The sequence below is a fragment of the Ammodytes marinus genome (assembly GCF_949987685.1).
Source record: "Ammodytes marinus genome assembly, chromosome: 4".
Classification (NCBI taxonomy): Eukaryota; Metazoa; Chordata; class Actinopteri; order Uranoscopiformes; family Ammodytidae; genus Ammodytes; species Ammodytes marinus.
Window position 1 is genome coordinate 30,289,019 of NC_137233.1, and position 25,703 is coordinate 30,314,721.

Below are 25,703 nucleotides of genomic sequence, written 5' to 3' on the forward strand. Positions count from 1 at the left end.
GCGAGGCATGTTTTTAATATTTCACGTTCAGAAAAGAGTTGTTATCATGTAAAATATTTTTTTTTAATTTCCTATTAGCAAAATAATAATAGTTATACTATAATAGTAAATTGCTTTCTGTATATTAGTATCAAGAGGTTATTATTGACAATCAAAAAAAAAATTAAGGATACTCTATAAACCAAATTAGAATAAAATAGCACACTTTAAAAAATCCAGACTAGGACACATCTTACCCCCTGTTTGAAAAATCCTGTTTTAGCAGCAAAACATTTTGAAGCTATGAAATAAGCCGTCAAATCTACATAAGGATGGACCAAAAGAGCATTTTTTCAAATTGGTGTGGACTAAAAAAATAAGTGCATGGAGATTTTTTTTTTTTCTTAAATTTTCAAATATTGTGCAAATGATTTTAGTATTCCTAAAATTAAAAATGTGACTTCAGTTTTCTATAATTTCCACGATGCCAATTCACTGTATGAGCAAAAAACAAAACAAAATAAAATAAATAAACACTGCATTGTAACAAGTGGTCATTTCATAGTTCCAAAATCCTGTTTTTTTGTATTAAAAGTGATGGCTAATACATGGAGTATCATTTCTCTGAACATAAAAACAATATCCATGACATTTTCCTTCATGGTGTGCACTGAATCTGAAAACCTGCTAGTCACTGTGATATCTGGACTGGTTATTCATCATAAAAAAAACACACAAGAAAACAAACAAACTGATGTGAAGAGGAAGGGGGAAAAAAATACTATTTACAAAATTAGCAATCATATCTGAAAACCCCTCACACCCATAACAGCACTGTATTCCTCTTGAGTGTCTACAAAGGCCAATAAAGTTCACAATGAGCCTGTTTACTCAAATGCTGCATTACGTGTACTCAGAAAACTCAGTTCAATCCAAACGTTATCAAAACCAGATCATGTCTTGAGTTGAAATATATCAATGCATGACAGATACATATATAGTGCCCAAAAAGGTTTTTAGGGCTACTCATTTCCGTGGCATATTGTGTGCATATTAACACCTTTATCAGAATCTTATATCTTTCTGAATCAATCAGAATCAGGAAAAAAAAGAAGGCCTTTCATCCAACTACACGTAACAGATGACAGGTTAGAGCTAAACAGATGGGGAATGGGTGGCTACAACATCTTTGGTTGCGCGCGGGGAGGGTGGGGGGAGTCACCTTGTGGAAAAAAAGATGCGAAGACGAGAACAAAAAACAGATTTATCTAAAACTGCAAGCCTGGAGAAAAGACTGTATCGGGCCGTCCACTCAACCAACATGACCACTAACTCGATGGCATTCAATGCAGCCTGTTGCCATTTTGTCACGGTGTATAACTGAAGTGTCAATCCTATGAGAGATCAGGCAGTTTATCCAGAGTGAGAAAACATTAAGGCTTAGCTAAAAAAAAAAAAAAAGTTTTTGCAGTATTTTGGATCACTCACAAATTCGTTCAGATTTGCCGTCTGACTAAAGGCTGTAAGAGTCGTCTTTAATGGCACTTCCACGGTCTAATGAGCAGTCCTTTGTAAAACCATGATTTCTATTATCTACATAATAGTCTACAGGCTTTGATGTCAGTATAAATGAGAGTTTTACACATTTGGATGTACTGTACGGATGTGGTGACGACTGGATATGCTGCTGAACGAAAGACACAGAAACACAGCTAGGCTTTTTTACGTATACGAAAGTCGACGTAACACCGACGCAGAATCAGTTTGACTATTCCGCTCTGGAAGGGTCTCTATAAAACAAACGGACTGGACACAATGTGAGGGACAGACGACACAAGGTAAGCAATGGGAAAACTGTGTGAAAACAGCAAGAGAGAGAGAAAAAAACACCTCGATGTGCACACGAAAACAGCATCAATCCCAACGCAGAGAGGGGGGAAAAAAACTAACGTCTACTCTCTATAAAAAGCTAAAAATCTACTGCTAAAAATGTCATCTACTTCAAAGATAAATTCATCAAAAATAAGGCAAATTAGCTCAAAGGTTTTCAAGTGACAGACACAAGGGAAAACAACAACAACAGCAACAACAACAGAGAACATTTAACTTTCTACAAACTAAAAAAATCACAGACAGAAGAATGAAACTCAGGTGACAACAGCAGCATCGAAAAAGAAGAAGAAAAAAGACCTGCAGCTCCCTTTTCTTTCAAACAAATTATTCTCAGGGATTGCGTAGGCCAACACGTTTCTTTTGTTTTTTTATTTCCCTCATTGCTTTTGCTAAACTATGTCTTAATTTAGTGACTGCATTGCTCTTTGTACACATAATCGTTCAGTAATCTAAACCTGCTCGCAGACGTGAAGCATGTTTGCTTCTTCCCTGTGACGGTGGACGAATTGAATGATACCTGAAGGTTTGCCACAACCAAAACCGCTTAAAACCACTTCTCATGAGGTGAAACATAACGAAAACAAAGGGGTGACTTTTAGAATGAACAAGTGTCACTTTGACTTTTAATGGTGCATAAGGGACTTTATTCAACACTGGAATTGTAAAAGTCCTCTAATCCTCAAAACTACTACAGTATAACTTTATTGAGCCATATCGTTACGGGTTAACGATGCACTGAAGTCAATTTCATCACCTCGTTGTGGACATATTAGTAAATAACTTCTTCCTATATAAATGTATGTTTCAAATTCAACTTAAAACTAAAGAAAAAGATAAACATATACTCTAAATAAAAATATACTTACTTGATTGTCTTTTGTTCACTTATGGGAAAGTTTAAAGAGAGGAATTGAATTTGACTAAACTATTAGCAAGGATCTAAACACCTGCGGTTGAACGGAACTCTCTGCAGCAGATACATGAGAGAAGTAGCTTTAAACGGTTTGCTTCGCACGGTTACAACTGTTACAATGAGTCGACACGTCGCAACAACTAAAGTCTATCGGTACAACTTGTTGCCCCCTCCCCCCCCACCCCCATGCTGCTCAGATAGAATGTCAAACAACAGACATCAGGAAAATAAAAATAAAAAGTTTGCATATTTTTACAAAAAAATAAAAGACACATTGTGTTTCAACTCTTCCTTGAATCACCCTGAAACGTCCAGAATGCTTTTCTTTTTTTAAAATAAGATTTTTTTTATATATCACGTGCACAAAAATAATCCTCTGTCTTTTCCTCCTCCCTTAGAATTTTTTTAAACTTTTTTCTTTTTTTACTTGTTATGTTCCTCTTTTATTTTTATTTTTTTTACAGTTATCAAAATAGATCAACGCTTCTGTGAAGAAGATTTCCCACCTTTGGTGGATCAACTCTTGAGGATGTGAGCAGGAAAGTCCAATGATATGAGTGTTGTCCTTTTTTTCTTAAAAAAACAAACAAAACACAGACATATACACACACTCACGCACACACACACACACACACGCACACACACACACCTACACACACACACACACGTTCCTTTTGATATCCATGTTCAAGTCCGGGCGCTTGGTGAAGTTGTGGAGCAGAGTTCTCTTCCAGCTGAATCCTGTTTAGTTGGATTCATTCGTTGAGCCCTCGGCTGCACCCTGCTGGGAGCTGGAGAACACACACACGACTCGATATTGATATTGATAGACCGGACCTACTTTATTGATCATTGTTTGAGATGCATTTAGACCACAGTGGTCATTTTGCTTCCTACAAATTGCACAGTAAGCATTTTTTCAACACTCATCATCCACTAAAATGATCCAATCTTAAAGGTGTAGTGAGCGATGTTTGCTTACTGAACCTTTAAGATGTTTAAATAACCTGTTTTGGGGGGGATTTTCTCCAGATAGCACTGTAACATTTGGTACATGAATAAATGCATGTTCTCAATACATCATTCTTAAGCTTCCTAGCATGACCAATTGATTGCTTGAAATATGCTCCCTGAGTGGCAGTTGAATCTGCTACCAACTCTCTTACAATAAAGCAGGAATGGCCGGCTTCACTCCTTACTGAGTAATGTGATAGCTTGGGAAATGTGGTGGTTGGCTTTCTGGCCGGGGGTTAGATGGGGACATTAATACCACTCTCACAGGCATGTCCATTAAATATGAAGCTGGAGCAAGCAGCTGGTTAGCTTAGCTTCACATAAAGAGTGGAAACAAGGGGGGGAACAGCTTTGGCTCTGTGCCTGGTGGCAACCTAAGTTACAGCAAGATTTCAGGATGTCACTGCAAAAAGAGAAAATATTCCTTTCAAACCTAAAGTGTAGCACTTTTTAAACAATTGCGCCTTGATGTGCTATCAGGTATTTACACCTGTGTTTGCAGGTTTTGATGCAGCAGTATCTTTAATTAATATATCTCAACATATCATTTTAATCATAAAATTATTTCTAATCTTGTCCCGCTATAATGATTTTCCAGCACAATAGCATGACATTTCACTTTATATACTATCTATGCATTTAACTCAGAACAGGACTGCACACATGAACATACTGGAACCCTTTATCGGGTCAGCCACAAGATGTATCATCCATCTTGGTTTTTGAATTGTAACATTTAATCGTAACATCCCAATCCGACCTGATTCGTCTCTTGATTTGTAGAAGTAAAAACACGTCTAAAGGGATTTGTTTTACGTATCGTCAATAACATAATCAGTGTTATTTTAATGATACATCATTGTACCTATTTTTCTTGTTATTCATGCAGGATTGTGACATTTCACTTTTGACACTTCAACAACATCCACCTACAGTTGTGTAATGTGCAGGACAGAGCAGAGAAACCGAGGCTGGCCTACCTTATAGTTTCACTTGGTGTGTTGGTACGAGTAGTTTGTGTGTTCTGTTGGAGTCTCCATGCCAACCTGTTGCTGCTGACCACCATTCTCCTATAAAAAAAATGAAGAGGATGTTTTTTCTTCAAAATAACAGGGTACTTTTTAATTGGTGACAGTTTGTGACAATGACACTGGATTTATTAAAAAGGTACTAAGAGCATGGCAGGCCGCTGTGCCTTTGAGTGGAAGAACCAAAGAACAAGAACAGCCAGATTTTACAAGTGAAATATATGTTAACTTAAAGCCAGTGCATACTGCAGTATGTATTTACTACTATTTAACACTTACCCTGTGCATTCATTTAAAGAGTGGCTGAGGCTCCACACTCCCCTCACCTTACTCCTACCCTTAATTGATCTCTTCTATCCAATCACAGCCTTCCAGCCTCTTCTCATTCATAAAACCACACCCTTTATTTCTCTTTCACTGTCTTGTTCATTATGCAGGGCTCCTGCCACTATCAGTGAGCTCCACCTTGCAATGACACAGACTCAAAACCCCCGTGGGCTCAGACTCCCTCCTGTAGAGCGCTCAGCCAGCGTCTGCCAAAGCACTGCAGCACACACACAGTGGAGTCGGTGCCAAAGGCCTCAATAAAACCATTCTGACTCTCATTCATGACAAGCTGAACAATCTCTTCTAGTTTTAACAATGAAATAGCTCATATTTTAAACCCATAATGCAGGGTTGGGAACTTGAGACAGCACACTGCACTTTTTGGAAGAAGAGAGTTACATGGGTCATATACACGGATGAAAACTACAATGATTAACATGTTGCAGTAGGCATCAATGTATTTAACCCTTCACTGATGCAGTGAAAAGCGAAGAAGCAGGAGGATGCGTGGTTTACAACACAATACTAACAAATGCTTCTATGTAAAATACAGCCAGAGAGAGGAGGACTGTGCAGATAAACACACCACCACACATTCTATTGGGGCAGATGTGATCATTGAGAGGGACTATTTTTTTGTGTGACTCTATAATTTCATTAAATGTTGCATAGTGTGCCTTTAAAGAGCTGATAACTGGAAAAACCTCAGTGGAGTATCAATGATGTTTTGAAACCTTGAAATACAGTATGATGAAGTTCTGCATGTGAGGTGCACTAGTGGAGCGAGGTGGGGCGCAGCAGGCCATCAGTTTACCAACAACAAAAGGCGGAAAAATACAAACACTGGAAAGAACCTGAGTATGTCCTGTCGAGTATCTGCGAAGATAAATAGCATGCTCGTCCTGTGCTTCAGTTTCATTTTCCCATGCATCAATTCTGTTCTTACACCACGTCACTTTCTAGAAAAAAATCCACTTTGTTTTTCTACCATACCTCATATAATACCACACATCAGTTGACAGTTTGAATATCCCCTCCCCTACCTGTAAGACCTAGCCTACTGAAAGCAGTTTTTTTTAAGCACACAATCATTTTACAGTAAACATTGCCCTTTGAAAGTTTTAACTATAAGTCATCCACTTCATGTACATATTAAATGTAAGCAGGTGAGGTTGAGGCTAGCTTCATACCTCTCCTGGGACATTGGAGGGAGGCACTGGGGTGTACTGGGGGATGTAGGTCCCCTGCATAGTTGAGTTGGCCGGAATATACTGTAGGGAAGAGGAACACACAAATTGTGTTTAGTAGTAGACATTAATAATTGATTGCCCTTGTGAATTTCATCACAGTCAGCTATAAGGACAGTTTTTCTGCCTTGTGTATGCGTTTGTATGTGTATGCGTTTGTGTGTGTGTGTGTGTGTGTGTATGCGTTTGTGTGTGTGTGTGTGTGTGTGTGTGTGTGTGTGTGTGTGTGTGTGTGTGTGTGTGTGTGTGTGTGTGTGTGTGTGTGTGTGTGTGTGTGTGTGTGTGTGTGTGTGTGTGTGTGTGTGTGTGTGTGGTTGTGTGTGTGTGTGTGTTTATTTGGTCCTGACCGTGCCCGTGCTGCCCATGGACAGGTGACTCAGCTGCTGGGCGAGAGGTCCCATCATGGAGGTGGGCTGGATGGACATGGCGTGATCCATTGTTGGGGTAAGAACTGTACCCTGTGAATGCAGAGAAACACACTCAAATATAAGTCCCAGCATCTGAATCAGTGTCAAGTAAAACAATAAATAATAATAATAACTGGTACTAGAGTAAAATGGTAATTTTACAGTAGGGGAAGGTGGGGTGATTTGTGCAACTTTTTACTCAAAGTGATTTTAAAGTGAGGCCTTGACAGTTATGTCTCCAACTCAAATATGTACATATATTTCAGGATGTTGTGCATCCCTGGCAATAAAAACTTTGGATCTGGAATAAACTGTTTAAGAAATATAGCTTTCGGAAAAAAAGTTGTCTTGTCGCACAAATCACCCCACGTAGTGGGGTGATTTGTGCGTCATTGTGTCACAATGACAAAGTCACCATCATCATCTTTCTGGCCATCTGAACTCTCATCAGTGGTGTCGTTAAGTGGAATTGAGATGTCACTCTCTTCTGAGCTACTGTAGACAATCACTTTCTTTTGGTGACCAGCGTATACAGCCATGCCACTGGCACAACTCTCAGAAATGTACTTTGCACTAGTTGCTCCGTGCTTGTGGAACCAACTGCCACCTGACAAATGTGATTCCCCCTACATTTCTGCCTTTAAATCAAGGCTCAAAACCCATATGTACACCCTGGTGTTTCCTCCCCATTAACCTCTGCACTACTTACTTACCTCTGCACTACTATCTGTGTTTATGTGGATGTATGGGCTTTACGTCTTTTATTTTGGTTATTGTTATTTTACCTTCATTGTTTACCTACTGAATGCACTATGTACAGCACTTTGGACAGTGCAAACTGTCATAAATGTGCTTTTATAAATACATTTTACTTACTTACTTACTTATAACTCACCCAGGCCCTTGCGCACAAATCACCCCATCCCCAGAATTTTGGATAATAGGCATGATGCAGCAATTTAGGGTTGACATTGTGCTAATTATATAGACTCAAAGTGTAGCATACCAAAGCACTAAAACATGTGTCAAATGTTTTCAAACGTGTCTATAATTGTTCAGACACAATAATCAAAAAACCTTGATCATGGAAATTTTACTTTGAAAGGCAAAACACAGTTTTTTGAGCTTAAATGTGCTTATATCTTATTCCTTGTGTCTCCCTTCTTTACAGGATGAGTCAAATGGATGGCTCTTCTTAAATATGTGGTCACATTTCCAATTTCTTCCACGGTTTTCTAGAAACAATGGGTTTTGCAACTTCCAAAATGCACAAATCACCCCACCTTCCCCTATAAACTAAAAAAAAATAATTCTGGAAAAAATATTATCGATAACATACAAAACGATGGCCAGAGTATTCAACTGGAAGTGTCCCATTGTTTGTTTCAGGCCTTAAGGCCGTTCCACACACAGTCAATAGCCATTTATGAAAATGTGGTGTTGATTTGCCAAATATAATGCATTTCCTTATTTGTTCGGGCTATAACTTCTCAAGACACTCCACATACTCCGACGTAGAAAGCAAATCCAAAGATGGATTTCAATCCCTGAAATGCTTGGTTGCATTTATACTTTTATACCTTTAAAAAAAAATTGTTCTCCAACCAACTCAAGAAGCAGCCAAATGTACATGAAACAGGGTATATGAAGAGGACTAGTGAAGGAGCAATACTCACAGCTGGCTGCATGAGGTATGACTGATGGTGCATCCAGGACGGGCTGTGTACCTGTAAAGATCAGTAGAAAACAAACTCATGTGTAATGTTCCTCTCTTGCTTTCAGAAAGGTCATGAAAAGAAAAGATATCCCTGAGAGTCCTGCTTAACATACATAGTGAGCAAACAATGAGGGTTTCAGCACAGAAAAAACCACAGAAAGTGACATCTTGACATTGAAAAATCAGTAAAGGATTTAAATTGGATTTATAAATACCCTGTAATGTCCCACCTGGTAGGATGAGACAGGAGAATGCATGTAGGGTGACAGGGAAGTCTGGGCGATCATTCGGTTTGGAGCCAGACTGTAGGGCGAGGAGTAGAAGCTGGCAAACAGACAGAGAGAGCAAAGTGAGGAGAGAGGACAAGGAGACAGCCACACCACGTCAACAATGTGCAGTATGTCTCCAGCTCCGGTAACACCATGTATGTGTTCCCTTCAATGCCCAGCAGAGGGCAGCACTCTACTAGAGTTGGAGAAAGAGAGAGTTCTTTTTCCTGGAGGGTTGGGACTGTTTTCAGTCAGTCCGTGCATACCACTCACCCATTTTGTAAGGCTGTGGGGTCATAGGCAAGCGTCATTCCTCCCTGGGAAAACAATACGCAGGATTCAGAACCAGTGAGGTCATGCAAACACCGGTGCAGTCTGTACTAAAACAGTCAGCTATTAGCACACAGGGAGAACCGTCCAATTCCAAACTTTTTCAACACGTTTTTTGCTCTGATTTCCCAAAAGAGATGTCATATAAAAACACAGGAAGTAGCACTTTAAGCACTTTAAGAATCACGAGTTAAGTTAGAGCGGCCGATCTCACCGTGTCACCGTCTCTGGCCCAGGGCCTTCCGTTCTGGAGGTACTTCCCCTGGTTCTGCCTCTTCTTCTGACCTCCGTCGGCAAACTTACATAATAAGGGCTCTGTGGGCACTGTTAGAAGACACAGATCAAAAGGCAAGATTGAATTCAGTGATCCCAAACGGGGGAACAAAAAACACTGAGCACTGGCACCAATCGCAACAATATCAGGTTGCTATACGATACAAAACAAACATTCCACGCACCAGGCACTCCCGGTGGAGTCTTGATGAATTTGCCATTGAAATGCTGAATGATGGCCTCGCATTTCTCCGTCGACTCCATTCTGAAATATAGTCAAAGTCATTATGCTTTTTTTTTTTTTTTAATTATTAGGTATTCACAGTATACACTGAACTCAAATCATTATCACACACCACCATGGATGGGCTCATTGGCCCTCATTTATCAATCTTGCGTAGACCAGAAAAATGGGTGTACGTACATCTCCACGCAAATCTCGGCATTTATCAATATGGACGTGAGCGTAGGGTACGCTCAAATCCCACGCCAGCTCTCAGCTCGTGTACGCAAATTTGAAAACAGCTTAGACTCGCAGTGCAGGCTGTGCCGGGTAGCCGATGACTTTGTTGGACAATTATTAGAAGATAATACAAATGCAGTGCAAATAAGACCGAAATAAAGATATTAATCACTTAAAAATGAGCAGCTTATGGTGTGCAACTGAGTAGGAGAGCTGATTCAATAGTGCGCACACGTAAGGGCAGTTGTCTCCGTTTTGGAGCAGCTGGGGGGACACTGAGGCACGGGGGCTGCATTCATTCAAAATGTTAGCCTAAGTATTAAATATGTAGTAGGCCTACACTGCTCTTTATGATACAAAAAAATACACGGCACAACAATCAGCTTAACATTTTATTTATTTGACGCACTTTGTAGATGTTAGTTCCTCTTTTAATGTGTCATTAATGCTAAAGCGAGCGATTTATTTCCACCTTAACCGGCACGTTTTTCCGATCTGCTGGTGGAGCAGCTCAGCAGGACAGTGGGCGCTCTCACAGCTGATCGCTGCCGGGTCGGCTTGTGCAGCTGACGGCCGGGCTGACCACTCGTGCCAAGCGCATGCTGTCATACAGTAAAACGCTAAATGTGTTATTTTTAGTTTTTAAAACCCTTTTGAGTAGTGCTATCTAAAAGGGCCAATACATTCTAATCATTCAAATCTCTGCAGACGTGTATTTATTTTATGGGGACCATTATCGGACAGTTGGTGCGTCTTTTTCTCCTCCACCACTTATATTATGCCCGCAGCCCCGCACCCCCAGTTGGTTGCATTTCAGAACAGCAACACGCTTTTTTTAGTGGCGATTTTGAGTCAACACCAACGCTGTTGACCGCAGCAGTTATTTCCTTCCTAACTGCTGCCTTCTGTCGTTATTTGATGCTGCTTGTAATGCTCCGAAATGAAACTTTTTTCTACTTTCGCTGTTATTCTGTCAATTTCTACTTCAGGGAAGTGCCGTATTGCGCATATCCATGTCGCAAAACCTTTGGGCGAGGCCTCTAAACTGAGAAAATATAGGGGCGTGGTACGATTGTTTTCAGCCGCTGCATTTATCAATAATTGCGTGGCGTACGCCGAGATTGGCGAGATAAGACTGTTTGATAAATCCCACGCGATACCTGGCGTAGGGAGGTATTTGCGCCAGAATCTGCACCAGTTTCCACGCAAGTTTGATAAATGAGGGCCATTATGTCTAGGTGTTAAGAGTCTGACCTGGCAAATCCCACGCCGCGGCTGGTTCCGTTAGCATCTCTCAGGATGCGCGTGGATATGACCTGGCCAAAGGACTTGAGCATGCTCTCCAGCTCCTGCTCATCCATAGATACTGGAAGGTTGGAGATGTAGAGGTTGGTGGGGTCCTGCTCTTGTTGCTGTAATGTCAGTGGACATAAAAAATAAAAAATAAAGTTTTTACATACAGATCTTTATGGGAGCATAATGAAGAGATCGTTCTGTTGGTTTAGCTGTTAGTTGTGTTGAAGCTGAATGTGCAGACATCTGAAAGCATTGGTTTATTGACACCTCTTCAGTTTAACTACTGAAGAATATATGAACCCATAGTTAATTCAACTTAGAATAGAAAAAAAAAGGAAAGGCAACAGCAAACATCCTCACTAATGCATTTGCAAGTGGAAAAGTTCTTGTCACTTTCAAAATCGCCAGATTTGCCACGCGGCAGTGATTCCCATGGCAGCAGCAGTGTGACCACTTTCCATCAACACCTGCCTTAACTCTTGGCACATCAATGCTTCATCATATTCGTGCACCACCTCAAGCATCAATTTGCAATAGAATCTAATACGGACTTAACATTTTGAAGCAATAAGTGCCTGAGCAATCAACTGAGACTGTGAATAATCTGTCTCATCCATGCATGTGTCAGTGCCTCAACTAAGGCTTTCAGTTTTTTCTAACAAATCCCCATGCGCACACGAATATACTGACACGTGCAAAATTAGAATTTTTCTGCAAAGATAAGGAATGTTGTCTATTGGATAGATCTTGATAGCTGCGAGTTAATTAAAGAAGAGGGATTATTCAGAGACTTGTTTTTTTTTTTTTTTACTCTAGCTTGAAAGTGAAAGCTGGTGTGACTATGCAGGAGCAGTTATGAAGCCAGGCATGAAGGGAAAGAGTACAGGAGCAACAGGAGCCTGGCAACCAGGAGGAAAGAGGCTGGGCTAAAAAGAGGGGAAGGGAAAACAGAGAGAGAGAGAGAGAGAGAGAGAGAGAGAGAGAGAGGGAAGCAAGGAGAGAGGGTGGGCGAAACGAGTAGCTCTAAAAGGCTGACATTTTGCACAGAAGGAGGGAACTGACAAGATAGGAAGTTATGGGAGTACTGAGTAGTTTGGGTAATGAGAGAGGAGGATGACATAAAAAGGCGCAATGAAGGGAAAGAATAAAAAACGAGTGTGATTAACCGGCTTATTTCTCTTTCACAAGGATGTCTTTTATCCTTCATCATTTTCCATTTTGTCCCCCTCTTCCCAACACTTACTGCAGCGAACGAATAATAAACGTTTCTCAATTGTGCATGAACGTATAGCAGTCAGATGTGCGTCAACAATTCAAGGGATAAGCATTTGAACTGGTCTGAACCGGGAGAGAGGGAGAGCAGACAGTGTCCAGATGTTAGTCTAGGTTGGCCCAGGGAGTTCAGCCAAAAATCTGACGTGGGGCACAGTGAGCTTGTTGATCTAAAAAAGATGAAGATTGAGGGTATTATTGGTATGAAATCCTGCCAACAGCTATTTGGACTGAGGATTTAATGCCTATGAGTAGCGTCTGCTGTCCACCTGGCCAAGAGGAAACCTATTTATGTGTGATTGGCGTCATTCTGGGCGCGGCTATTCGACCATTATGTAACACAGGGGCACACTGCAGACGAGACTTATGGACTTGGAGACTAGATGACAAAGGAACAAAGGGGGATAAAAAAAAAACATTTACCTATATTCACTCTATTTTTAGATATGAAAATGCTGTTGGACCCAGCCCAGGACACTTTGTGAATGGGATTTGCTGAGACGCCACAGTGTTTTTATTTTAATTTTTTTGTGCCAGGCCCTAGGTGAGCTGTGTCTTTTGAGGCGTGTCTCTGTGTGTTTTCCGGATTTGCCTGCTTGTCTGTCCCCACTCAGAGCTGACGTCTGAGTTTGAGCGGGGAGGTGCTGGGAAGTGAGACAGGGATCTATTTTTAACTCTGCCATGGTTCCCCAGCCCTATACGCACACACGGCCTTCCGGGCCTGCAGCCTGGGGGCCCAGGTGGCCTTCTCAGGGACTATAGAGTATACCCTAAGGGCAGTGAGTGCAAGGTGTGGCTCATTGTGTTTGTGAACAACATTCTGCAGCTGTCATGACGAAAGGTGCAAACAGGTGAAACTACACAACAAGAGTGGGATATTCAGCTGGTTTTAGACTGTCCTGCTGGGCTTCTGACCTGACCTAACCCAGTGACACTGACACAGCGACTGTGTATATTTAGGATTTCATAGTGGTCATCAACACCTCTGACTGAGTGCATGTTGTCTGGGGGAGTCAAGTCTTGGTGTCCGGTTTCACATGCCGGATATCGAGATACAAAGGATTGTGTGGCACTCCTACAGAGGAGGCGCAGTGACTGCGGGTTTAGTTGCAATGGGTTCGGGTCAGCTGGCAGCGTGGACCTGTTACAGTTTTTTTTGTCAGGGCTGGGGCTGAGGGGAGACCCTGGTGTTGCATTGCACTGGGTCTGTTTGGGTGCAGGGACGAGGGGGAAGGGGGGCAGGAGGGTGGAGTGTATTAAGTGCTGGTGTCAGCCCAAGGCCTGGGCCCAGACCATGGACAATGCGAGCTCATTGTGCCTGTCCCATTGACAGTAGGCGTAGTGGCACCCTCCCCTAGGTTCCCCTCAATGGGGAGCCTGAGAGCCAGAGGGATCAGCTTAATGGGCCGACAAGAGTTGCTTTGACTGCACACACTTGGACAAAGAGCTCAGAGTAAGCGCTACAACAGGCGCAGGTTAGCAACGTACACAAGCCCAGAGAGACATGAGGGTGTGAGGGGACGGAGGAGAGAAGGTGGTGAGGAGGAGAGATAGAGAGACACCAGGAGGATAAAAAGGGAAGGTGTAGCACTGGATTAACAAAGCAAACAAAGTGGTAATAATGAAAACTGATTGAAAAATGGGTCCATCTCCCAGTTGTAACACATAGTATTCAGAAAACTCAATCCTTCTCACAACTGTCCATTTTTGGCACCCTTTGAAGTATAAAACAAACACACGGCGCCCTATAAACCGGAGTTTATCTTGAACCCATGCCAACAGGACACTTGCTGCCAATCAAGCCACCGCATGTCATGGTTTACCTTTTACATGGCAGAGAGGGCGAGTGTGTGGTTGTGGAGAAAAAAGGGACTACTGACTCTTGGCAGTTAAGCAGTAACCCTTTGTAGAACAGTACATTTTGATGGAGGGCCACAAGACTGGGGGTAAAGAAGAAAGCGGCGGTGGCTAACGAAGCTGAACAAGAGTAAGGCTAATTCTTACTTTGGCCATCTGAGCCTGGACCCCACTGGACTTCAGAGCTGTGACAGCTTTCTGTGCTGCTGCTGGACTGTCAAAGTCCACAAAGCCATATCCTGTAAAAACAGACAAACACATGTTAAAAATAGCAGTGATGCTTTTTTCGTTTTTGAAGGTTATGCGCTTTCTTGAAGAGAGTTAGATCAATGCAACAGTCATGTCTATCTGTTGACATCTGGAGCTAAAACCAGTTAGCTTAGCTTGGCTTTTTGGACTGGAAGCAGGGGGAGACGGCTGGCATGACTCTGTCCAAAGATTTTTGTATCGATCAAACAAAAGTGATATTACACGTTTATTAAGGAATGTTTTTTTTAGATAGAGCTAGGCCAGTTGTCTTCAAGATATAAGGCTAAGCTAACTATGCCCTGGCTGTAGCTTCATATTGAAAAATCACAATGTCAACTTGATAATAGAGAATCTCACCTTTGCATTTGTTTGTGGTTTTATCCAAGATGGCCTTGGTCGACACAATCTTGCCATACCTTCGGGGACAGACAAGAACACAGGAACCAGGATCAGTGACAGATGAGGTAACTATTGGGCAACCACAGGAATCACATGACATGCATACCAATCCTCCTGTCACTCTTCCTCAGGCTGCACGACTACAGGTGGAAGCATGCATACTACGTGCTCCTTTGTGCAAACAATTGTGGCAATCAAGTGTCACAGAAGAACTTTTTCGTCTGCCTCCACCCTTCCGTCTTTGTCTAGTGGTGGAGGCTGTCGTACAGTAACTATGTTCACTGGCTTCGTTGTCGGCTGACAGGAGACAGCACCCCAGGGCCAAAAACTATTTGTTCCAGGCCTGTCTTTATCACACACACACACACATATATATGCTCACACACACACACACACACACACACACACACACACACACACACACACACACCCACACCTCCTAAATACAGCTCTGCTCTCGAGTATTTTTGCTTCAAAGGAAGTTTTTAAGGTGTTGTCACTGACTGGTAAATGTCCTGACTGGATCCATTTCACCAATGACACAATAGGTCATGTGCCCAGAGGAAAATACATTTTGAAAAAGAGACACCAGACTGAGACAGAGGTTTATTTCTCCTGTCTCTCATTTTTTTCTCCGGAGCAATAAGATGCACTAAATCTCAATTTCAGTCTCCTTTAAGTTTCAGAAGAGATCTCATCAAACTCTCAAATCATTCTCAGAGTGTCTCAACTGTTGTGTCTCTTTGTGATCTCAGGCAGAGACATCAAAGAGCTCTCTCTATGAACTCAATCTACTCTCAGTTTCTTCATCTCATACTGAAGCTCAGACGGAGCAAATGAAGAGCTCTCCACAAGCACTCATTGAATTCTCAGACTTATGACAAAGTTTTAGTTGAATTTAATGGTTGTTTGCCTCTGGCGAAGTGGGTAGTGCGTTAGACCCATAACTGAGAGATCAGTGGTTCAAACCCCATGTCGAAGTGACCTGGAACAAGACACTGAACCCTGAATATAAATGAGTGTGTGAATGTATAATAATAATAATGTTTAAATTAGACCAGGTAAATGATGAATAAGAAAAATAAATGATAAATGGTCATTGATAAAGATTAGGATTAACCTTTATAAATAAAGGCAACAAATTATAATTTGATTTCTTGTTGACTTTCTTTTCCAAAGGAGAAACAAAGGAGCCATTTAAAACACTGAATTGAGAAGAGCAATTCTAGTAACTCTGTCTCACCTATTTCTCCTAAGTGAATTTTAGGAGAAACATATAAGAAACATTTCAGACCAAAAATATACTAAAATGAGTCTGAGATGAGAATCTCAAATGTGTCTCCCGAGCTGTAGAAGATGAAGCTTTGAGCAGAACATTTTTCCTCTGGGTGCAAGCTACCTATATATATGAAAGCTAACAAAGTGCCCCCTGACCAGTCATTTCAGTCCACCGTTGTCAACAGAAAAACAGGACAAAGGTCAGTCAGTGGAAGAGGAGAATCGATGAATGCACTGATACAGTATCATAAAACATTCATGGCATGGAAATCACCCGAGGAGCAGTAAATGAGAAGTGTTATGTAAGATGTAGTATAGGAGACTAATGGGATGCCGTGTTATAAAAAGATGGTCCATCAGCGCCACAGTATAATAGACCTGCCCTTGTCTGGTGAATATGGCCAGCAGTGAGGGAGGTTGGTGTTCCTCTGTTTGGGCGACATGGCGTCTGGGCGGAATGTACACTGTAACCTGATGCTTCACCCCTCCAGTTCGCCTTCCTTCCCACCACGTCCCCTCTCCCTCTCCCTCTCCCTCTCTCTCTCTCTCTGTTTTTCCACCCTCACATTGTAGCCAACCGCAGGGTCCTACACTCCCACCTACTTTCCGCCGACGCTTTGGCCAGATGACTCAGACCTGATCGGACTTAAAAACAGCCACGACAGAGACTTGTGTCCAGAAAGACACCAGAGGCCCAAAGTATTTATGTTTATTTAATCTCACTACTCCTAGACATGCAGGTGTCACTGGTCTTAATAATTGTGAATTATGACGTGGAGAGACATTAACGTCCTCACTGCAGAAATGAATTATTCATCTTCCATTGCCAAGTAGCCAGTTGACCTTTGCATAGGGTGATGTTTACAGTTTCCCGCTGTCATCTCACAGCTGCAAAGTAGCCATTAGCCATGAATACTAAGCACAGGCTTGATATTATTAAACCCATTCAAGTCCAACTGAATATTTTACATTTCCTTAAGCCATTTATATGTGCTTCTTCTACACCACATGTGGAGACATTTTGAAAAAACAATTAGGCATATTGATTGTCGAAATACAAGATCAACACTGTTAAAAAAAACTAAAACTGTAGAATGAATCTTATCAAAATATCTGAACTAGATGAAGTGAAACTGACTTGCACAACTCTCCTGGTTTCACTTGCTAGCAATGCATTTTCAAGAACAGGATCTCTTTTCACTGACCTAAGAACTTACTATTTCGGAAGACATCACTATTTTTGGGAGACAACACACACAAACACACACATGCAGAACTATAGTCTGAGGCAATTTAAAAGTGCATTTCTTCCTTTTAAAAGACAGTCTCCCAAAATTCAACACTTTCGGCCCACAATCATACATTAAATATCATTTCTCTAGATAACTTTGCTAGGTGTGAGGTTGGTATATCCAAAATTATTCACTAGAAATAACTATAAACTTTTATTTTTAAATTGGGACAAGTGAAAAGAGAATTATTTTTGCACTGAGCATGCTATTAGATTTAAGTGCAGAGAAAACAAATGTACCCAAATAATATGCTTTCCAGAAAATACCTTGTACGTTTGCACACAAGCCTGGAATAGTTTTACTAGCATTGTTTGACACACTACAGCACTGTACTGTACAGCTGTCTGTCTGGATCCGGATGGATGACTTTGCGACGTCTTGTGGAATGACGCGATGATGGCTGTGATACTCCAGATTTCAAGATAAAAACCTCCAGCATGAATGTGTCATACTGTATGGAATGTAAAGCCCACTGAGGTAAATGTCTATTTGTGATGGTGGGCTATACAAAAACTGATTTGATTTGATTTGTGTCCATTAAAGGCGGGACAAAGAAAAACAAAAACCTGTGTTCCAACGATAATTCCAGGAGAGTTCAGCGACTGAGTGACCCTCCTCTTACCTCTCTCCCTCGCCGCAGACTTAAAAGACAGCTCTGACCCATATACGGCTGTCTGACATTCTTTCCCAGCGAGCCATGCAACTCTTTTTCCCACTCGTTTAAGTTTCCCCTTGGAGTGGTAGCCCTCCCACCCACCCACCCACCCCCAAAAGCCCCCGTCCTCTCTCCACACTTCTCCACCACCCCAAAATGACTTCTCTGTCGATCCCCATGCTTTTAATCTCAAGTCCCTGTGTTTCACATACCCACCACAGATTTCAAATTTCTCTTTGATTCTTCTTCCGCGTTCACAATGTGTGTGTGTGTGTGTGTGTGTGTGTGTGTGTGTGTGTGTGTGTGTGTGTGTGTGTGTGTAGTGCATCTGAACTCAAATATGAACGTGATCATTACCAGCCTTGCGAATTTTGTTCAGTGGATTTGATGTTTTCCGAGGCTTCACTATGCGAGGGTAAGACATGTTCAAAATGGAGCTTGAAACACAAATGTTATTGAGGGAGGGGCCGGGGTGTTATTATAATCAAGTCGGGTTTTATTAGTTATGGCCGGTGCGTGTTTAGGGAGGCGTTCCTGTTACTGCAAATGACCCGTGGAAATGACGAATCACTTCTGTGACATACAGCATAGCCCTGACCTGCAGCGACCAAAACCAGTTTGGGAGCTTTATTACAAGGTTTTATCTGTGTGTGTGTGTGTGTGTGTGTGTGTGTGTGTGTGTGTGTGTGTGTGTGTGTGTGTGTGTGTGTGTGTGTGTGTGTGTGTGTGTGTGTGTGTGTGTGTGTGTGTGTGTGTGTGTGTGTTCGTCTGTGTGTGTGTGTTCATCTGTGTGTTCGTCTGTGTGTGCGTGGGTGTTTGTAAGGCCAGGACATTCTGTAGTAGAGGCCAGGCTGTTTGACTAGGGGTGTGTAAGTCTTAGGTTCATGGCTGAATTCAGCTCCACAAGGAGGCCAAGGTTAGCTCAGGACATGAGGAGGCAACATGCTGTGTGTATACCCTTCTCTGGCCCCTACTACTCTCCTTCTTTACCCCCGTCCTTTTCCCCAGCTCTCTGCATTCATTCCCTTCTTTTCCTCTATTTCCCCTCCGAGACCACCATTTTGCTGACAAGCTCTTGTGATCCAGTGACTGTCGATATTTAATCAAAATGACTTTTGTTGTGGTAAACACGAACCACTTTTCCTTCCTGCCTGCCTGAACAGCTGACTTTTTTTTCTGAAGATCAAAGTATGGCCCGCTTAAACTATTTGTTTTCATGTGTCCAGCAGATGAAGGGCAACAAAGCTAAAGACTGCACAGATGTTGTTAACCAATCCACTCAGAAGTACGTTTTTCTACACGACTCTTTGTCCAATGACACGTCAGAAATGAGTATCTAAAAAGATCCAGTTAAGGGGCACTGGAATGCACCATCAGCTAGTCCTACTGATTAAATATTAAGGCCTGATAACATGAGACAATACTGAAATACATACCTAGAGATGGTTCAGTGTACTACAAACACTTGCTTAACCTGCTACATCTTTACAGCTCTCATTTGAACATTTTTTCTTCAGTATTATTTTACCATTGGAGCTTCCACATTACTGAAATGTTCGCTTTAAATCGATCAAACAAAAAGATCACAGAGCAGGTCTATCTTCATGACATGCCATCATTCCATGAATAGTTTGATATGTTGGTTTTTATGTGCCACCACTCTCATGGATAAGTAAGTAAGTAAGAAGTGACTTCTTGTTTTTCTGTGTGGTGGTTGTGTTTGCTAAGAATTAGTTTTACAGCACGTCATTTAATTTTAAATTATGAAGTTCAGAAAGGGTATTTTGAGCTTTGGACAGAGCCACGCTTACTGCTTCCCTCTGGTTGCAGTCTTTATGCTAATATTGATTATCTACTGGATCCAGCTTCATAACACACCCACCCACACCCACACACCCACACCCACACCCACACCCACACACACACACACACACACACACACACACACACACACACACACACACACACACACACACACACACACACACACACACACACACACACACACCCTCTTAACTAACTCTCGACAAGAAATATGCATATCATATGCTGATGATGACGTGGAATTCTTGAGGCTCAATCGGCATATATAACAGGTCTACCGTAATGTTAACTTTCCTATTTCCCCCTGATGCGCCTGCTTTGAAAAAAATATATATATTGATTTACACTGTCAGTCCTCCTAATGAATGAATCACTGGTGAAAGTCACTTACGGCTGGCAGAGCTTGACCAGGTCTTGGTCTGTGGTCCCCGGATGGAGGCCACGGATGTACAGGTTAGTTTTACTCAGCTGTTCCCCTCCCCCGCCACTGCAGTTGCTGCTACTGTTGATGTTGGGACTGGGGGGCGCCATTTGATGGCCGGAGGACACATAGGCCTGCTGCAATAACAAAAGAAAGAAAAACGTCAGAATTAGTTCACTGTCCTGGAACACACAACCACAAACCACTGCCTAGAATACTTCTGACTTTACTTACTAATTCTCAAACGGTAGCAAAAAAGAAAAAAACACTGGACCAAGTATACAGTGATGTCAGATCCAATTGAAAGCCTGAAAAACCTCCAAGGTGTGGCGTGTTTTTCGAGACGTTGAGGTATAGAGAACAGTCCTTCATGAGACAGATGATAATGTGGGAGCTACGAAAAATGATATCACACACAGCCCTCACGTCAACACTCACCAATACTGCTTTCTGAGGGGAATGTGGGGCCTCTTGGTCTACTCCATATAGGGAAAAGGGGCCTCTTATGCTTTCTCCATGTTGGGTAACTTATTGTATTACTTTTGAAAGCGCACAAAAAAAAGTGCGTATCAAATCGAAAACGCTGAAGAGCTAGAACTAATATTTAGTCAGTCTGATGATGCGGAATGAAATAATCAGAGTATAGATTCGAACAATCTTCATGCTCTTTCTTCAATTTGTACTTCTAGCAGTAACAGAGATGGCATTTCTAAATGAATCGCTTCCATCTGTTGAAGCTTGCATTTCTATTGGTGCTAAACTTTCAGCAGCCCTCTCATGGTTCAACAACATCCATGGTCCATCTGATATTTCCCTCTTTAAGAACAGTGTCTAAGGTTAACAGTTAACAACAGCAGCACCATGCAAACACAGGGTTCACTTCAGTCCACGTCACATACAAAGTTCACCGACCAAAACAAAAAGTGAAATGTGGGGGGGAATTCAAAGAGATGAGTAACAGCAGCACACCAGGAGTCAATTGACCCATCTGTAAGGGATCTGATGTCTAACTTAAAACCACCACTGAACCTCCTTCACATTTCTTTCATTGGGGCTGTTCTGTTCAATCAGTCTATGAGGACTAAGTACCAGTGAATAGTTGTAAACTATGGCAGTCGACTAGTACATGACTCACCGCGAGGAAGATGAAATGCCGCTGCGCAACAACCAGTGCATCATCTCATTTCACTATCTATGATCGAGTTTTCCTTTGAGAAATCAAACAAAAGATTGTGTAACCACGCAGAGGAATATCTCTAATTGGGTTTAATGTGGTATCATCATCACTTTGGCTGTCAAGAAGGAGGGCGGAAAAATAGAGCTGTCTCCTTCTCTCTCCAGGAATAGATCTATACTGGCTGTTTTCAAGTAAGACTCAGGCAATTATTAGCAACGCTTGAATGCCGACAAAGGGCCCAGCTCCAGAACTATCAAATGTTGTGTGTCTGTTTGCTGTGTGAGAAACAGGACTTAAATGACGTTAACCTAACAGCCAACTGTGTTCATTCGATGAAGCGCACGAGGGAATGAGAGAAGAAAAACAACCGAATTCTGCCTTGGCACAGTGCAGTGAGTGGGGCCGCAGTGTCTCATTCCAGAGACCAATTGGACAGAGGTGACAAGAGGACAATGGGTTAATTTGAAGGGAGAGGAGAGGGTCACTGATCAGACTGCTGGCTTGTGTTTAGGGAAAAGCCCAGCAGGAAGCTACAGGTCACACCATGGACCACCGGCAACATCAACCCACCCCGCTAATTAGACACCATTCATGAGGCACCCAGCCCCTCTAAAAGGCCACTCCCCTCTGACCTCTACTGTGTCAGTCAGCAGCATTGCCGCTATATAGGCTCATTTCCCTAAAAACAAAACCTATCCTCTCTCCCCCCCCCCCCACACTGCTGAAGAAAACCCAAAGATTCAAAAGTTTACATGTTTGTTCTTGTTATAGGCGAAATGGAGACAAAAACCTGCTCTGAGTGAAACAAAGAATAGAGTGTGTTCTTTCCTTTTATCTAGCCTCCTTCCAGGGATATTTACTCAGTTCGCAAAATAAAAAGGCCGTAAAGAGCAGGATGTACAAACGGACTCTGACAACAGATTCAAGGCAGCTACACACAGTAACATTTGGTGAAATAATTTACATTTTCAAAGTTGCTTTTGTAATGTCAAGAAACTATAATAGAATTCTTCATTATTGAACTCAACACTATTGTCAACCTGAATCATGTTATAAATGTGTTTCTCCAACTTTTCTATTGGCTATATAAATTTGGTATTATTTATCTTTATCTAAATCAAACAGGGAGGAAGTGTGGCCTTAACTATAAAGCTTTATTGGGATGACCCAAAATATGTGTACTCAACCTTCACAAACGTTTCAACAACTGTCTATAGTTAGGTTTTGAAAGATAGTATTTGTCCAAAGATATAATTGAATTGTGCTGCATCATCACACATTCAACATTTGTGTGATCAATAAAGCAACATCCATTTAATAATAATAAAAAAAGGTTGTTTGTTCCTTTCTGTGAGATGAGAAAATACTCAGGGCCAGTGCACCTACACATACAGCATGTGCCTGCCTGTTGAGAGTTATCTCTCTTGTCACACTGCATTTCACAATGTGTTGTTGGAAGCAGCTTGTGAATGAACGAATAGGACAGAGGAGACCTGTAATCTCATTCACACACGCTTCACTATACAATGCCAAGTCCCAATCAAGCTCTAGACCATACCATGAGAAAAATCCCCGCAACAGCACCCCTCAAATCACCAATCTGCAACCACAGATTTCTTCACACACATACACACACACACACAGTCAATGCACTCAGCTGTAAGCACAACTTAGCCAAGCACAAACTAACTGTCTGTTACAGTATAAAAGCTCACATACAGTAGCTTTACTCACATAACGTATATATTATGTGCACTTCCCCGGAGCAAAAAAAATTATACATTTTTTAGCAATCACTTCCCAGTGCTATATGTAACGTATGTACACTGTCAGCTGTCCCAAAATATTAAATGTTTTGTAAACCACATGACAATGTGTTGTTAACTTTATGTAAAAGCAATGGACCCAAATGTGATATGTGTTTTAAAATGCTTACTAAATATATTTAAAGTACAAAAAGCAGGTAATGTTCTTTTGCTGCACTACTGGTTGCTGATTCCCGAACAAGCTATTTCACCATTATTATTTCATTGAAGACCTACAATCCAACACCACCTCCATCTTTTGAGATTATTTCATCGGAAGTTACTGAAAGAGCAACAAGAATTTAGAAACAATAAAATGATTGTTTTCCAAGGAAATGTCTTAACATAGTCCAACGTCCAAAGATTTAAAGAAACAGTGAACGTTTTGTAGCTTCATACATGACGAGAACGATTGAAAAATTGGTTCGATGATAGACTCCTCATCTCACCACTTTATCCAATCTTTTGGTCCTGTCAACAGAGGAGCATATCATTTTCTCAAACATACCGTCCCCTGAGCATCATATGAAAGACATGAATTCTCTTAAAACATGCTCCAGAATATTTTCAAGCCAACATCCAAGTTAATTATTTCACAACTACAGTGTATAGTCTGTTTGGCCAGTCTGAGTCACAGTGAAATCAGTTACTTTTGGTTCATTTTCTATTTTGTCTAGGTTTCGGTTTCACACGGCAACAATTTAGTGGGCCAATTTTCACTGAGGGAGCATGTGTGAAGGAGCAGGGCCAGAAATACACATGTAGAAATATTTGTAATTGTTCAGAGTGACATTTGGCTTTGGAAAAATTTGAACGCAGAAAATGGCACATGGCACTTTTATGCAAGGGAATCTGAATACTCTGAAACATCGCTGACAATGTTTACTTTGACCCGACTTTAAACTTCAAACATGGCGACGACTAATTCAGTTCACATACAGTATGAAGACTGTCAATGTTGCATTTCCTCTCTGCTGAACCGCTCCAAACCGCTTTCACAACAAAGGGGCTTTAAAAATATCACTGGCTATTTTTAGGATCAAAACTAAAAGATAAAAATCAAGAACATTTCTATAAATAAAACCACCTCTTCCAATTTGATGTTATCTAACAATAATACTCTCGAGAACTGTCGGGAAATGTCTTTTTCAAATATTGCAAGGTTATGCTGAATGACTTTCATCTCTCAATACATCAAACATGTACAATAATATTGAATGCGTTGACATTAAAATGTGGAGTTTCTTTAGTCAGATGTGTCACTTTAAACCCTCGCCACTGTCCATTTCTCTGGATACTCCACCTCCGTTTTTTTTATCTCAGCGCCTCTTTGTGTGGGGCTTCTCCAGTCGACCCCAGTTTGACCCAAAGAATTCCATGGATTTCCTGGCTGTTGGGGGGTCTGCGCTGCCTTCCCATGTCCTGCCATGCGTGCTCCCCACTGGAGACTCGTTGGGAAAGGAGAGAGCTACTATGGCTGTTGACATGCTAATGCAGAGATTTATAGTTGGCTGAATGAGGACGCAGCTTCCAGCTTGTATAGTGTTACACTGCTGAGCTGCTGCCTTCAAACAGCTCCAACCTCTGCACCACTTGTACGACACTTTAAATATCTCACTCACTCATTCATTCACTTCTGAAGCATCAACAAACATCTTGGATATTTGTCACCAAATAGTTTGCAATGTTGACAAAAAAATGACATGAACAAAAACATACTAAATTATGAATGGCATTCTGCACATTGACAAAATCACTGTCTTTATCAAATTAAAAGAATGCTAAACAGGGATCTATGAGAACATGTAAAATTGATCTTTTAATATAAGCCAAGGGTTAGGTGAGGACTTTGTGTGTAGTAAAGCAGCAAACTGCAGTATGGCAGGCAGCAGCCAGGAAATCCTCTGTGTCTGCTCCTGATCTTATCACACAGGAGCATTTGAATGAGGAGCTCTGCATTCCAACCAGGTGACAGACAGGGACACCAAACTCAGGTCCAGACTCGTTTCTGAATCCTCCTTCCTTTTCTGTCTCCAACCCTCCCCGTCCCTTTGTCTTTTCATAGCCACCTTCTAATCTTCGAGATGCCTGTCTTATTGATGCTGTTGATCACAACTCCATGCAGAGAGAGCAATATGCACAAGCCGGGTCAGGTGGCCTAGAGCTGGGGAGCTTGGAATCAGATACCTACAAAACACTGGCCCTCAGCTCAGCTAGAGATCTTACAAAAAATGCGAGGCACACCGAGTGTCTGGCATCACTGCAGTAACTTGGCATCAGATTTCCGACAGCTGTGCTTTCTCCAAGGACTCTGTCTC

At 41.7% G+C, this 25,703-nt stretch overlaps 1 protein-coding gene across 2 annotated transcripts in view; it reads right to left on the reverse strand.

Annotated features, from left to right (window-relative positions):
- Positions 1–2,979: 2,979 nt before the first annotated feature.
- Positions 2,980–25,703, reverse strand: part of LOC307249828 (RNA-binding motif, single-stranded-interacting protein 2-like) — a 31,044-nt gene continuing 8,320 nt past the window's right edge. Inside the window, exons 2-14 of one of the 2 annotated variants that reach the window (XM_080026694.1) lie at positions 20,374–20,540; positions 14,892–14,950; positions 14,433–14,524; positions 11,115–11,272; positions 9,583–9,662; positions 9,339–9,448; positions 9,068–9,111; positions 8,756–8,849; positions 8,485–8,535; positions 6,749–6,859; positions 6,345–6,425; positions 4,780–4,869; positions 2,980–3,576 (exon numbers count right to left, since the gene is read on the reverse strand). In XM_080026694.1, the coding sequence (XP_079882820.1) occupies positions 4,789–4,869; positions 6,345–6,425; positions 6,749–6,859; positions 8,485–8,535; positions 8,756–8,849; positions 9,068–9,111; positions 9,339–9,448; positions 9,583–9,662; positions 11,115–11,272; positions 14,433–14,524; positions 14,892–14,950; positions 20,374–20,540 (1,128 nt within the window). In that variant the 3' untranslated portion in view covers positions 2,980–3,576; positions 4,780–4,788. Of the gene's footprint in view, positions 3,577–4,779; positions 4,870–6,344; positions 6,426–6,748; positions 6,860–8,484; positions 8,536–8,740; positions 8,850–9,067; positions 9,112–9,338; positions 9,449–9,582; positions 9,663–11,114; positions 11,273–14,432; positions 14,525–14,891; positions 14,951–20,373; positions 20,541–25,703 lie in introns of both variants that reach the window. The other variant, XM_080026693.1, reaches the window with a different exon arrangement.